Below are 16,608 nucleotides of genomic sequence, written 5' to 3' on the forward strand. Positions count from 1 at the left end.
TCATGTATATCAACACATATTTTACCTTCTCTCTCCATTTATTCCTCCCTACCTCATTCTCGGGTGTCCACCAAAAGCAGCCTCTCTGGCTCTAAATAGCAGTCACTAGTTGTAGTGGGTTGAACGATATTACCCCAGAAGGTACATCCATCCAGGACCTCACCGTGGAAACTTACATGGAATAAGGGTCTTTTCAGCTATATTTAAAGTAACACTCTCAGAATGAAATTATGTTTTTGAAAGGTATTTAAAAATTGCTTACTTCCTTGATATATTCTATTTAAAATTGATTGATATTTACAATGCTACTGCTTTTGGCATAAATACTTGTATATATTTCCTTTTCTTCCCATGGATTGCTTTTGCTTAATGTTTTGGAGCTTTCAATAGTGTGATGGGGAGAATAAAATTTCTAAGGAAAGAATGAAAAAAAAAAAAAGATGAGATCATCCTGGATTACCAGAGTGAGCCCTAAACCCAGTAATGGGTGGGGTCTATATGAGAAGGAGAGGGACATTTGAGACACAGAGACACAGGGGAGAAGGCCACATGAAGACAGAGACAGGGATTGGAATGATGTGTCTATAAGCCAAGGAATGCCAGGAGCTACCAGAAGCTGAGAAAGGGAGTGCAGACCTGCTAACACCTTGATTTCAGACTTCTAGTCCCCAGATCTGTGAAAGAAGACATTTCTGTTGTCTTAAGCCATTTAGTTTGTGGTAATTTGTATGGAAGCCCTAGGCAACTACTCACCACTCTTCTCATTCTGATGCTAAGCCAGATATTTAAGAACAAGGACAAAACAGACCAAGCCATTGAGCAGCTTTGTCTAAACTGCTGTGTTTTCTTAATGAGAGGGTAGATCTCTCGCTGCATATTTTGAATAGAGTCTGTTATATTCAACTATCTCCCTTTTGGAGGAGACCGGCTTCTCTTTTGTCCCTTCAATAGGCATGGCTGGTGGCCTAGGCAATTTAATTTAAGGAAATCTCCTTGGATTCTGATATAACCATCCAGCTGGAAGGGGAGGGACACCAAAGAAGGTTTAAATTCTTTTTATCATGCATTGCCTTTTCTCATTGGCATGCTTTTCTCTCTCATGAGGTATTCCACATCTGGTGCCATATCCCCAGTGTACTCCCGCTTCCATCCTGGGAAGGCCTACAGTCAGGACTCAAGAACCAGGTAACCTCCAGTCTTTAGGAAGAAAAAGCTTCTTTCTCTTTCGTACTCTTCCTTGAGCTTATTTTTCTTGCTTCTGACTCTCACAATGTAAAAATTCAAGGACGAAGTTTAAGTTGGGGCTCAGAAGCCAGCTGACAAATGGGCATACTTTGAGTCAGGGTCTTAAGCTACCAAGGACACGTCTTTTTGGTTACTTAGCCTGTTCAGTATAGGACTAGCTAAAACCTTAGCTAAATACTCTCCATATTGCCAGTTTGGTTCTTTGCATGCCCCTGAACCTGCGGGGAGTGTGGTTCAGTTATCCTGGCATTGGTTAGTGTTCACAGCCAGTTATTCTCATGTCCTCTCCAAAGAATACGTATTTCTCCTTGATTTATACACGGTGCTTACTGCCTTCCCCTCACCCTTATCTCCCTCCTCTTACCCCACTCTGTTCACCACTACACCAGCAAGAAGAATTATTCACATCTTAACTATTCAAACACAGCTTGGAGTCCCCTGTTTTAGCTATGCATGTAACTCTGACCCTTTCACTTATGACAATGTTGAAGCCGCAAGCAAACACTGTATCTTATGGAACTGTCAAGGGTGTTGGCCAGATGTTCTGAATCCATTCAAGGTACATGGGTACTAACCTGCAGGACCAGCAAGTTTGCAGCGAGGGGCAGGGCCATTCCAGATCCCGTTCCCTTCATCATCACTTGTGCAGCGGAGGGTGCTCTTCCCAACGAGGTTGAAGGTCATCCCTCTGGCTGGGTGGTGGTCACACATGTAAGTTATTTCCTTTCCATAGGGAACATCTCCCTGAGAAGGTCCATTGTGCTGCCCATTAAGGATAGAGGGGGGATTTGGACAAAAGATTTCTGGAAAAAACCCAAGTGCTATAAGTTACATCAAAATGTTTATATTTTAATCTGAGTTAATTCTATAATTATGGGATGCTGTGACTGTGTTGCCCGTTAAATAATTAACTCTCAATGAGAGTAAGAACCAGAAGGTAAGTATATAAGGTCTCTGTTGAGATGCTTCTAAATGAAATGACACTGAAATCAAAGCCTGAAGGGACCTAATCATCCTGACCCTTGGGAGAGTGAAGACTTTTGAATTACTGAGAGCTCGTTCTTTTGAAATAGACAAAAATCTTCTTAACCCCACTGAGAATAAAATCATCCATTTAATAAGAAAATTATCTATTAATTCAACAGGACTTTTTTGAGAACCTACTCTGTATCAAGTACTATTTTAAGTACAAGGTAGAGAAAATCTCTTTTGACATCAAGGATATTCATACCATAGAAATATTTCAAAATATATTATACATTTACTATTTGTCGATCACTGATTTAATCTCTTCATGATGACTTGGGGCTTTTATACTCAAAACCAAAACAGATGGTTATAGTAATGCTATCACAATGAGTGAAACATTTCAGTGTTCCTATGCACAGATCCAGAAGTTGCAGAAATGAAATAGCTTTTGAGATATTTATTGGTTTTTATAGGTTGTTGTTTTTTTTTTTTCTCATTGAAGAAATGTACATTTCTTCTTTTGAGTGTAACTGTCTGGAGATACGCCTTCCCCTTTCTGGTTTGATCTGTATTTGGGAAGAGGATACCACAGCTTGAAAGAATTATGAATAATCAAAAGGTGGAATGTTGGGGCGCCTGGGTGGCTCAGTGGGTTAAGCCGCTGCCTTCGGCTCAGGTCATGATCTCAGGGTCCTGGGATCGAGTCCCACATCGGGCTCTCTGCTCAGCAGGGAGCCTGCTTCCTCCTCTCTCTCTCTGCTTGCCTCTCTGCCTACTTGTGATCTCTCTCTCTGTCAAATAAATAAATAAATAAAATCCTTTTAAAAAAAAAGGTGGAATGTTTATACTCTAGTAAGTGTATCTGGGTTCGTGGAAGTATTTTTTCTTTCTTTCCGTCATGCTTCTTAACTACATTCTGGGAAAGTTAAGATTCTCAAACAGTTGACCTCCAGATACGAAGGATGTAATTATCAAGTTTCATTACATAAATCAATACAAAATCTCCAAACACTTTTAGAGCAAAATATTCCTTTGAAAACCTTCTATTATAAACAGGTATTTTTCAACAGCTATGATCAGAAGATGAAGCAACATCCTGTTTGATTTCATGAAGAAATACATAGGCAGACTGAATATATTAGTAGTTTTTCTGTATTTAACACACTATACTTCTGTCCCCTTAAAAACAAGTATAAACAACAGGAAAGCAAGGCCCAAGTCTGTCTCATTTACAGGTGTATTCCCAATGTCTAATTTAGCGCATTACCCTATTTTTTTCATAATAACAGTTGGTATTACTTGAAGTAGTCTCTGTGTTTGCTTGTCATTATTTTTAAAGATTTAGTTATTTCACGGTGGAGGGGGAGAGAGAAAGGGCAAAAACAGGAAAGGCAGAGGAAGAAGGAAAGTGATTGAAGCTGACTGAGCTCAGCTCTGAGCCTGATGTGGGGCTTGATCCCATGACCAATTGAGACCAGAACCAAAACCAAGACTCTGACTCTCAACTGACCTTGCTATCCAGGCACCCCTGTTTGTTATTTTTTGGTCTTTCCCTCTACACAATAGTATAAACAACAGGAAAGCAGGGTGCTAGTCAGTTTTGTTTATAGGTGTATTCCCAGTGTCCAGAAGGCTGGGTGGCACCTACCAGATGCTCAAAAAAGTTTGTCGAAAGAATGAGGCTGGGAATGAATGCTGATCGAGGCAAGGATACAAAAACTATCATTTCGACAGGAAACATGCTTCAGGCTCTAAATCTCCCTCCTCCTATGAAGATTTCTCTCCATTTGTAGCACACATTATACTTATACACACTTATAGGATGGTCCCCCAAACGTGATGCTCAGATTTATTTCCCCCAGAAAGAGCCCTTGCAGCAAAGAACGATGTTGATCCAAAGTGAAGATCAACAAAGGGACAAATATTAGGTAATTTTATAGGCAAGACACATTAAAGGAACAAACCAGCAAAGAAAACCAGGAGGGAGGTGCCGACCTAAACAGGCATTCCTTGTACTCACGTTCACACACAGGAGCACTGTCATTCCAAAGGCTTTCCATTTCAACCAAGACACAGTAACTAGCAGAACTGCCCTTCAGGTGGAACCTGAGGAACGAAAACACCAGTGATGGGGTGAGCGCACCGTTTCTCTCTCCCCTTCCGCTGAAGTACAGTTTAGTGCCTGAGATAAATGCCAGGTGAAAAAAGCCCAGCTCATCAGCTTTCTCAGCTGCCAGAGGCTCTGAAATCAAAACATTTGCAAGATTGTGGTTTCCAGTGAGGACGGAGCCGTGACAACAGTCTCTGGTTGTCAACCATCAGGGGGTCATCTGTCCATCCTGCCCCTCTGACAGTTCCCTGTCTGTCTCTGTCAGCAACTCTGTTCTCCAGGCCACAACGTAGCACTCTTCTCTCTGGTGGCTCAGGAGGAAGACAACTCTCGATTCAAGTTGGTAAATCAGAGACAGTGAGGAAAGACAGCAGAGGCTGCTGTTTTGGGCCCACACTTTCGGAATGTTCCAGATCAACACCTCTGGCATATCCCCACTATTGATGAGTTAATGCAAATTATCTGGGAAAGGATGGAAAAGGTGAGAAGAGAGGGTTCTTTGGAGAGCAGGGGCTGCCTGGATTGCCTCCAGGGCTTTGTTGGAACAGATATTTGCTGCCTGCCAAGGGATCCTCGGAATAGATGGAGGACAGCTGCTCTATCGTCCATGCTTTTTACCCGGCGGTGCTGTTGGAACATAACACCAAGGTCATTAAGATTCCCGTAGAGAGTTCACGACATAACTGCAAACATGAGCGTAGGTCTTCATACTCCTGTGATACAGCCTAACACTAATTAGCTGACATAAAACTAGATGGAAAACTATTCCTATTGATGCTTTGTTCCTATTCCAAATTCCACTATTGGTTGGTTTAAATTTTTCTTGGAACAATCCCTGCATATTACTTATAAATAGCTTTCTTTGACACCCAATCGTTTCATAAACAACCACTATGCAATACTTATCCTTTCGTGCCTACAAGTTACTTTTCATTCATACATGTAATGTTTCACCTAAATATCCAAGATTTCTTGTTACTCTTCTGCTCTTTGTTGCATTTACTGGTTTTCCTTTTCAAGCACCTGTGGTGCTTGGTTCCATCTGGTTCCCACCATACTTCCCAATCACTGTTTCAGGTATCAGTCCTTTCTGGTACTTCTTTGCCCTTAGGCAGCTTGCTCTTTGGGTAGACCCCCATTGGCCCCGGTGTCAGCATAGTAGCATCAATTTTGGTGTCCCCCGTCTCTCTGCCAGGTCATACTCACCCCTCATCACAAACAAAGGACACTTTTGCCCCAAGCTGGAAATTCAGTGGTAAGAGCACACGGCCATTAGGGAGTTGGTCCCGGAAGTCTGCACATGATTTCACTAGCATAACAACAGCAACAACAAGAACAACAACAACAAAAAAACAGATGTAAGATGGTCATGTGAGGACGGAAAAGACTGATCTGCAAGGAGATGACAGTGTAGGCACCTGTACATCTTGGGGCTGCTGGGCTCCAGTCTCCCTGGGGCGTACAGCGCAGAGACGCTGCCCCTCGGAGATCATAGCCGGGCTCGCAGCTGTAGGACACTTCCTGCCCCGGGGAGAAATCGGCCTGGTTTTCTGCACTGTGCATTCCGTGCAGAATTTCTGGAGGCAGCTGACATACTGTGGAAAGAACAGGTACGAAGGACCAGTCAGTGAGGGATAAACATCTTTTACTACATTCTAAACCTTCTGACGAGTCCCAGGCTGATCATTAAAGGGGAGCTTGGATGTAACAGAGGGAATCAAGTGATGCTCCTGCCCCCTCCTTTTACCGTTATGTAAAATCAGACAATGAAGGGACATGCCCAAAGGCCTCACACCTAGTGAGAGGCCCATCACTGGAGCTGAGTTCTTCCTGGCACAAGGTCAAATGCATGACCAGGACCCTGACGGTGCTTTCTCCAGTGCTGGCCAGTCTACATGGAATTACTAGCCCTGTCATAAAGAAGAGCTGTGAAGGGTAGATGAGATAAGGCATTTAAAGTGCTTATTGCACAGCTGAGTAGAAAGTGCACCTCAGCCTTCAGGATATTGGAGAAATATTGGAGCTTGTATTTTGCTCTGAGGATGCTCGATATGAGAGTCCCAAAAGTCTCCTTCCTTGGTTGATGGAGCTCCTGCTTTCAAAGTGAAGGCAAAAATGCACACGCACACACACACCCACACACACACACACTTTCATAATTCATGCTTCATCTGCACACATTGTTCCCCGCATACATCCTTCTCCCAGAATGAGCACTGACCTCCTGATCCCCTGCAACACATGCCCTTTGTCGGTCCCTTGAAAGCCTGGGTCAGACTCACCTCGAGAGCAGCTCGGCAACTCTGGCCCCCATTTGTTTTGGGCTTGGCATTGCACTCTGGAGGGTCCTTTCATGACAAACCCGGGCTCGCAGATAAACCTCACGATTTCATGTAAGGAAAATAAGGTCTTGTTCTCAGACACCCTCACTGCGTTGTCAATGTGTGGAGGTGTGCACTTATTAGGTATGATGCACTGAGGCGGAGGGCCGCTCCATACGCCAACGTGATTGTCTTTGCTGGTGCAATATATCGATGGGTTGCCCACAAGCTCAAACTGCTTTTTTTTCCCTCTCTGTCCGGGATGGCAGCGATAGGTCACCACGCTTCCATAGGGAAAATCTTCTCCGTAGAGGTTAACGACATTTCCGTTGTCAATGGCTGGGGGTGGCCCACAAAGAATCGCTGGGAAAAGAGATGGCAACTTAAATAATAGTGGATCAAATAGCTCATCAGAAATGTAAGGAGCAGAACCAGTTTTGCATTTGTTATTGATTTTAAATCTTTGTTAACATGGAGATACATGTCTACAAGATTGTGATTTTGGTGGGCATAATAGCATGCCTTCTGCCTTTCCTGCTTATACTGTTTCCTATGAGCATATGCATTTTTTAAAAATAAACTTCCTTTCATTTTAGATAGCTCTTTGATATATTATCACACCATAGTGTACACCGGTTTCCCGTACTCTTTTCCGTTTGCCTTCTTCATTTCCATTTTGTTATTAGCCCAGGAGAGCGGAAAAAAAAAAAATAAAAAGACCCTGGGGCACCTGGGTGGCTCAGTGGGTTAAAGCATCTGCCTTCGGCTCAGGTCATGATTCCAGGGTCCTGGTATCCAGCCCTTCATTGGGCTCTTTTCTCAGCAGGGAGCCTGCTTCTCCCTCTCTCTCTCTGCCTGCCTCTCTGCCTACTTGTGATCTCTGTCTGTCAAGTAAATAAATACTATCCTAAGAAAAAAATAATTAAAAAGAAAACAATAAAAAGACCCTTGCTGAAAGAAAAATAGAAGGGGAGAGAAACAACACTGATACACCAGTGTAGGAAGTAGAATTCAAAATACTTGCAAAAGTATAAGAAAATTACATCAAAGTGTAGCCTAATATAATGTGAAACGTTTTGCAACTGTAAATGATATGAATGGAAATAGAAATTACCAATATTCATTCAAGAAAATTAAAAAGCTGAAATGGATAAGGAAATTTGTCAGAATAGAGAAATATTTTACATCAATGTTCTATCAAGTTACTTTCAGGTAATACACACTTCCAAATGTAATTTCAAATGTTTCATGAGGTGTAAATGATAGAAAATTTACCAACTCATTTTTTCAAGCTGAAGTTTGTTATCACAACAAGATACCCCTGTAGACATGATCATATGTTAGTCCAAATAACATCCTGAATACATTTGAAAATGTAGTCATCAACATAGTACATTATATTACTGTAATATATAACTATATATATATATAATATATTACTATATAACTAGAACTAAGTGATTTTATCCAAAATTCCAAAACACATGAAATTAAATATAACATTTCTTAGGGTTCCTGGGTGGCCTAGCCATGTAAGTGTCCAATTCTTGGTTTCCACTTGGGTCATGATCTCTGCGAGCTCTTAGGATTGATTGAGCCTGGCAGAGAGTTGTGCTCTGTGCTCAGTTGGGAGTCTTTTTGAGGATTCTCCCTCTACTCCTCCCCTCCCCCCCAACTGGCTGACTCACTCTTCTTTAAAAAATCAATTAATCAATCTTTACAAAAGTAAATAAAAATAAAAATTCCTAAGAAGGCTTCTCCTTCTGGTAAGGGGAATCTTAATTAATTCAAATAAAATAATCAGTCTATTTCCCGTTCCTCCCCCCAAGAAAGACTATAAATGCTGGATAAGTGATAAAATGTATCTGTGAATGTATCAGAAAGATACATTCAAGCAAGAGAAATAAATAAAAATACAAGAAAGGGATTAAACATAGGATAATAATGTATCTGCGACATGATTATTTATGCAGCATATCCAAAAGTATATACAGATAAGCTATTGTATTTATAAGTAAATTTAGCAAGATTGTTGGGTCCAAGGTCAAAATATTGCATATTTAAGAAACAATTAGGTAATGTTACATTTTCCAATGTTACATTTCTATGTTTACATCATTTTCTAAAATGTAAATTGGTAAGTATTATGGAGAGAAATTAAAGAAATTTCAGAAATGGCAAAACATATCATGTTCATGAATTTACAACTCAAAAATGTAAATATGTTAGCGGTCCACAGATCGATCTATGGAGTCCATACAAAGTAAGCAGAAATTTGAGTAGGTTTCTTTTTGTGGAAACTGACAAACTGATTCTAAATTTTGTCTGAAAATGCAAAGGGGCAAGAATTACCAAATAAATCTGGGAAGAAATACATGGTTAGAGAATACACCAGCAGGTATCAATTCTTAATATATGTTATAGTCATGAAAACAGTGTGATAAATCAACCAGTGGAACAGAACCTCTCTGAAATGAGACCCACCTATAATGTCACCTGATTTAGGGTATTATACTATTGCGCTGTGATCTATGGGAACTGGTCTTTTTTTTTCTTTTTTCTTTTTTTTTAAGATTTTACTTATTTTAGGATTATTTGCTCTAGCTCTTTGAAAAATACTGGTGGAATTTTGATCGGAATGGCATTAAAAGTACAGATTACTCTAGGCAGTATAGACATTTTATTAACAATGTTTATTCTTCCGATCCAAGAGCATGGAATGGTCTTCCATCTTTTTGTGTCTTCTTCAATTTCTTTCATGAGTATTCTGTACTTCCTCGAGTACAGATCCTTTACCTCTTTGGTTAGGTTTATTCCCAGGTATCTTATGGTTCTTGGTGCTATAGTAAATGGAATCGATTCTCTAATTTCCCTTTCTGTATTTCCATTGTTAGTATATAAGAAAGCCACTGATTTCTGTACATTGACTTTGTGTCTTGCCATGTTACTGAATTGCTGTATGAGTTTTAGTAGTTTGGGGGTGGAGTCTTTTGGGTTTTCCATATAAACTATCATGTCATCTGCGAAGAGAGAGAGTTTGACTTCTTCATTGCCAATTTCGATACCTTTTATTTCTCTTTGTTGTCTGATTGCTGTTGCTAGGACTTCTAATACTATGTTGAACAAGAGCGGTGAGAGTGGGCATCCTTGTCATGTACCTGATCTCAATGGAAAGGCTGTGAGCTTTTTCCCATTGAGGATGATATTTGCTATGGGTCTTTCATAGATAGATTTTATGAAGTTCAGAAATGTTCCCTCTATCCCTATACTTTGAAGCATTTTAATCAAATGCTTTTTCTGCATCAATTGAGAGGACCATGTGGTTCTTCTCTCTTCTTTTATTGATTTGTTCTATTACATTGATTGATCTGTGAATGTTGAACCATCCTTGTAACCCAGGGATGAATTCCACCTGGTCATGGTGAATAATCTTGTTAACATGCTGTTGGATCCTGTTTGCTAGGATCTTGTTGAGAATCTTAGCATCCATATTCATCAGTGATAATGGTCTGAAATTCTCCTTTTTGGTGTGGTCTTTGCCTGGTTTGGGGATCAGAGTAATGCTGGCTTCATAAAGAGTCTGGAAGTTTTCCTTCTGCTTCTATTTTTTGAAACAGCTTCAGGAGAATAGGTGTTATTTCTTCTTTGGAAGTTTGGTAGAATGCCCCAGGGAATCGTCAGGTCCTGGCTCTTATTTTTTAGGAGGTTTTGGATCACTGCTTCAATCTCATTACTAGATATCGGTCTATTCGGGTTGTCAATTTCTTCCTGGTTCAATTTTGGGAGTTTATAGTTTTGTATGGAATCAGAAGAGACCCCGAATCACAAAGGAAATGTTGAAAAACAAAAATAAAACTGGCGGCAACATGTTACCTGATTTCAAGCTTTACTACAAAGGTGTGATCACCAAGACAGCATGGTACTGGCATAAAAACAGACACATAGACTAGTGGAACAGAGTAGAGAGCCCCGATATGGGCCCTCAACTCTATGGTCAAATAAACTTCGACAAAGCAGGGAAAAATATACAGTGGAAAAAAGAAAGTCTCTTCAACAAATGATGCTGGAAAAATTGGACAGCTATATGTAGAAGGATGAAAATCAACCATTCTCTTACACCATACACAAAGATAAACTTGAAATGGATAAAAGACCTCAACGTGAGACAGGAATCCATCAGAATCCTAGAGGAGAACAAGGCAGTAACCTCTTCGATATCAGCCACAGCAACTTCTTTCAAGCTATGTCTCCAAAGGCAAAGGAAACAAAAGCGAAAATGAACTTTTGGGACTTCATCAAGATCAAAAGCTTCTGCACAGCAAAGGAAACAGTCAACAAAACAAAGAGGCAACCCACGGAATGGGAGAAGATATTTGCAAATGACAGTATAGACAAAATGTTGATATCCAGGATCTATAAAGAACTTCTCAAACTCAACATACACAAAACAGATAATCATATAAAAAATGGGCAGAAGGTATGAACAGACATTTCTCCAATGAAGACATGCAAATGGCTATCAGACACATGAAAAAATATTCATCATCACTAGCCATCAGGGAGATTCAAATTAAAACCACATTGAGATACCACCTTACACCAGTTAGAACAGCCAAAATTAGCAAGACAGGAAACAACGTGTGTTGGAGGGGATGTGGAGAAAGGGGAACCCTCTTCCACTGTTGGTGGGAATGCAAGTTGGTGCAGCCACTTTGGAAAGCAGTGTGGAGATTCCTTAAGAAATTAAAAATAGAGCTTCCCTATGACCCTGCAACTGCACTACTGGGTATTTACCCCAAAGATACAGATGTAGTGAAAAGAAAGGCCATCTGTACCCCAATGTTTATAGCAGCAATGGCCACGGTTGCCAAACTGTGGAAAGAATCAAGATGCCCTTCAACAGACGAATAGATAAGGAAGATGTGGTCCATATACACTATGGAGTATTATGCCTCCATCAGAAAGGAAGAATACGCAACTTTTGTATCAACATGGATGGGACTGGAAGAGATGATGCTGAGTGAAATAAGTCAAGCAGAGTCAATTATCATATGGCTTCACTTATTTGTGGAGCATAACAAATAACATGGAGGACAAAGGGAGATGGAGAGGAGAAGGGAGTTGAGGGAAATTGGAAGGTGAGGTGAACCAGGAGAGACTATGGACTCTGAAAAACAACCTGAGGGTTTTGAAGGGGCGGGGGGTGGGAGGTTGGGGGAGCAAGATGGTGGGTATTAAGGGGGGCATGTATTGCATGGAGCACTGGGTGCGGTGCAAAAACAATGAATTCTGTTATGCTGAAAATAAATTAAAAAAAAAGATTTTACTTATTTATTTGGTAGACAGAGATCTCAAGTAGGCAGAGAGGCAGGCAGAGAGAGACAGGAGGAAGCAGGCTCCCCATGGAGCAGAGAGCCCAATGCAGGGCTCAATCCCGGGACTCTGGGATCATGACCTGAGCCAAAGGCAGAGGCTTTAACCCACTGAGCCACCCAGGCAGCCCTGGAATGAGTCCTTCTTAAATGGTTTTTGAAATAAATGCTATTATAGCAACAATGTCCGCAATGGCCAAACTATGGAAAGAGCTGAGGTGTCCATAGACAGATGAAAGGAGAAAAAAGATGTGGCATTAGGCAGAGGAAAATAAATCAGTCAGAGAAAGACAATTATCGCATGGTTTTGCTCATATATGGAATATAAGAAACAGCACGGAGGATCATAAAGGAAGGGAGGGAAACTGAATGGGAAGAAATCAGAGAAGGAGACAAACCATGAGAGTCTCAACTCTAGGAAACAAACTGAAGGTTGCTATTTTGTTTTTGTTTTTGCAGGTGTCATTTTATTTCTCATAATGTTCAAATAGCCAACATAATTAGTTTTTGATGTAGTGTTCAATGAATCATTAGTTGTGTATAATGCCTAGTGTTCATCACAATACATGCGCTCCTTAATAAACATCACCTGGTTACTCCATCACCCCACCCGCCTACCTTCTGTAACCCTCAGTTTGTTTTGCAGAGTCCAGAGTCTCTCATGGTTTGTCTCCCTCACTGATTTCTTCCCATTCACTTCTCCCTGCATCCCCAGTGGTCCTCTATGCTCCTCTTTATTTTCCACATATGAGTGAAATCATGCGATAATTGTCTTTCTCAGCTTGACTTATTTCACTCACCATAATCTCTTCCAGTTCCATCCATGATGATGCCGATGGTGGCTATTCATCCTTTCTTTTAAAGGCTGAGTAATAATCCATTGTATGTATGTACCACATCCTCTTTATCCCATTCATCATTTGAGCAGCAACCTGGCTCCTTCCACAGTTTGGCTATTGTGGATATTACTGCTACGAACACCAGGCATTATATGCAATGGATGAATTATTGAACTCTACATCCAAAATTAATGCTGTACTATATGTTGGTTAATTGAATTTAAATTTAAAAAATGATATTAGATGAATTGCCCATCCATTAGGAAAAACAAAGAAACAAAATGAGCAAACAAATTCCTTGACCAGACCCTACAGCATAAAAAAATTAATTTGAGATGAATCACAGACTTAACTTGAAAGACAAAACGATGGGCAAAATTTTCTTATGGAGAACACAGAAAGTAGCGGCCAGAAAGGATAGACATAGTAAGTCTTACTATTAAAGGGCACTGGTAAATTGCACATTATCTATCATCAAGAAACATCATAAGAAAGCAAAGGATGAGTTTTAGCCTGAAGAAAATATGTATGTTAGGCTTATTGGAAAATCTGAGATTGGATAATGCATTCCTCAAAGCAATAAAGAAATACACAAACTAACAAGATTGGAAGACAGTTTTGAATAGGCACTACACAAAGATATGAAAGGTGCTCAGCATTCTCAGTCTCCTGGAAAATGCAAATGAAAGCAGCAGTGAGCCACAGCACAGCTAAAATTTAAACACGTGATAAATACCAGGTTGGCAGAGATATGGAACAGCTGGACTTTTCAGATGCCTCTGGTGCAAGAGTAAATTTGTCTACTCACTGTATAAAATCTTTCGGCATTATCTATTAAGACTGACCACGTTCATACCCAACAATTCCACTTACAGCCATGTCAACAGTATTTACATAGAACATGTAAACGTTTTATCCAGCTGTGCATATATATGAATATTTGAATATTTACATGTGTATATGTGTACATTTATTGCCTATTCACAGGCATAAAATACTACTGACATATAAACAGCTGAATTTACAAATTAATTGTTAAGTTCACACAATGAAAAAGATCCAGTTAATCTTACATGCAACAACGTGAATAAATCTCCTACACATATCATTCAATAGAAGCTGGACACAAAAAAGTACATGCTTTTTGATTCCTTTAATACAAATTCAAGCAGAGTCAAAACTAAGCTTTGGTGATAGAAACCCAATAAACGGTCACTTTGGGAAGATAGTAACTGAAAAAGGGCAGAGGTGAGGCTTCTGATGTGGTAAAATGGACTAAATCTTCTCTGAATGCTGTTTATATGTGGGTGTTCACTTAGAAAAGAGTCATTGAAGTGAATAATTAATATTGTGTACTATATTATGTGTATATGTATATATAGATGTACATATCTATTTATATATATATATAATCTATGGGGTATGAATCTATCTATCTATCTGTCTGTCTATCTATATATACCTGTAGTCTACAGTGTATGAAAAATGTGCTGGAAAAAAGACTTCCCAATAGCATAAACTCCAGGAGATATAGCTTTATGGGTGAATTTTTTTTCAGATACCTATGGAAGAAATAATGCTAGTATTACCTAAACTCTTTTAGGGAAACAAATAGATGGAAAACTATCAGCTGGCTTTATGAGATGATCCTAAGTTTGATATCAAAAGCTCCTAAGGTTGGTTGGACATCTAGCTTTGGTTCAGGTTATGATCCTAGGACCCTGGGATCGAGCCCTGTGTTGGGTTCCCTGTTCAGTGAGGAGTCTGCATTCTCCCTCTCATGGTCCCTCTGCTTATGCTCTCTCTCTCTCTCTCTCTTTCTGTGTGTCAAATAGATAAAGAAAATCTTAAAAGAGAAAAAAAAAAACCCCATAAGGACCTTCCTGGGAAAAATATTATAGTCTAATCTCTCTAAAAATTAATAGGAATGGAATGATAAAAGTGTTCTAGAATTAGTGGTGCTGTCTCACAACTGCATGAATACAGTAAAAATCATTAAATTTATATTTTAAAAGAGTAAGTCTTATGATACATAAATTTTATCTCAAAAACATCTAAAATATATTACAAAAGTATATTGAACAACAGAAAAGAATTATAAAATCTTATGACCAAGTCGTTTTATTCCAAGAAGGTAAGATTAGAATTCAAAATCAGCTTGATTTTCAAAAAGTAAGGAAAACATTCCCACCACCAGTGTAAGAGGGTTTACCTTTCTCCAAATGCTCTCCAACATTTGTTATTTCTTGCCTTGTCAATTTTGACTGTTCTGACTGGTGTAGGTGGTATCTCAATGTGGTTTTCATTTGAATTGCCCTGATGGCTAATGATGTTGAACATTTTTTCATGTGTCTGTTAGCCATTTGTATGTCTTCTCTGGAGAAATGTCTGTTCATGCCTTCTGCCCATTTTCTGATTTGGTTGTTTGGTTTTTGGGTTTGAATTTGAGAAGTTCTTTATAGATCTTGGGTATCAGCCCTTTATCTGTAATGTCCTTTGCAAATATCTTCTCCCATTCCGTGGGTTGCCTCTTAGTTTTGTTGACCATTTCCTTTGCTGTGCAGAAGCTTTTGATCTTGATGAAGTCCCTAAAGTTAATTTTTGCTTTTTTCCCCTTGCCTTTGGAAACGTGTTTTGAAAGAAGTTGCTGTGGCCCAGAGTCAAAGAGGTTACTGCCCATGTTCTCCTCTAGTATTTTGATGGATTCCTGTCTCACATTGAGGTCTTTCATCCATTTCGAGTTTATCTTTGTGTATGATGTGGTTGAGTTACACTCTTGGTGGGAAAGCAAGCTGGCATAGCCACTTTGGAAAACACTATGGAGGTTCCTCAAAAAGCTAAAAATAGAGCTACCTTATGATCCAGAAATTGCACTGCTGGTTTATTTACCCCAAAGATACAGATGTAGTGAAAAGAAGGGTCACATGCACCCCAATGTTCCTGGGAGCAATGTCCACAATAGTCAAATTCTGGAAGGAGCCAAAATGCCCTTCAACAAATAAGTGGATAAAGATGTGGTTCATACACACAAAGGATTATTACTCAGCCATCAGAAATGATGAATATTGCATTGACGTGGAAGGAACTGGAGGGGATTATGCTAAGTGAAATCAGTCCAGCAGAGAAACACAATTGTTACATGGTTTCACTTATTTGTGGAACATAAGGACTAGCATGGAGGACATTAGGAGAAGGAAGGGAAAACTGAAGGGGAGGGGAATCAGAGGGGCAGATGAACCATGAGAGACGATGAACTCCGGGAAACAAACCGAGGGTTTCAGCGGGAAGGAGGTGAGGGGCCTGGGTTAGGCTGGTGACGGGTATTAAGGTGAGCATGTATTGAAATGAGCACTGGTGTTATATGCAAATAATGAATCATGGAACACTACATCAAAAACTAATGAAGTATGTATGGTGACTAACATAACATAAAAAAAAGTCATGAAAAAATTCATTCCATTAAGAGAGTAATGGAGAAACAATATGATTATTTCCAGATATGTAGCCAAAGTGCTTGATAAACTTCAACATGACTTAATGACAAAAAATTCTTAGCCATGAAGAATATTAGGGAATTTCCTTTCCCTGAAAATGGGGATCTACAAAAAGCCTATAGCAAATACTACATTAATGGTGAAATATTTCAAACGTTCCCTTTGAGTTGGGGAACAAGAGCAGGATACCCTGTATCCCCAACCATATCACAAATGTTAGTGGTGGTCCTAGCCAGAATATGAAAGAAATAGGGAGGG

The 16,608-nt window shown here is 39.8% G+C and overlaps 1 protein-coding gene across 1 annotated transcript in view; it reads right to left on the bottom strand.

The window, feature by feature from the left end:
* Positions 1-16,608, bottom strand: part of LOC122918733 (complement receptor type 2-like) — a 173,475-nt gene that overhangs the window by 31,579 nt on the left and 125,288 nt on the right. Inside the window, exons 39-43 of the mRNA XM_044267508.1 lie at positions 6,607-7,008; positions 5,743-5,919; positions 5,531-5,633; positions 4,235-4,320; positions 1,821-2,048 (exon numbers count right to left, since the gene is read on the bottom strand). Of these exons, the coding sequence (XP_044123443.1) occupies positions 1,821-2,048; positions 4,235-4,320; positions 5,531-5,633; positions 5,743-5,919; positions 6,607-7,008 (996 nt within the window). The remainder of the gene's footprint in view (positions 1-1,820; positions 2,049-4,234; positions 4,321-5,530; positions 5,634-5,742; positions 5,920-6,606; positions 7,009-16,608) is intronic.

This window comes from Neovison vison, chromosome 10 (genome assembly GCF_020171115.1).
Source record: "Neovison vison isolate M4711 chromosome 10, ASM_NN_V1, whole genome shotgun sequence".
Taxonomy (NCBI): domain Eukaryota; kingdom Metazoa; phylum Chordata; class Mammalia; order Carnivora; family Mustelidae; genus Neogale; species Neogale vison.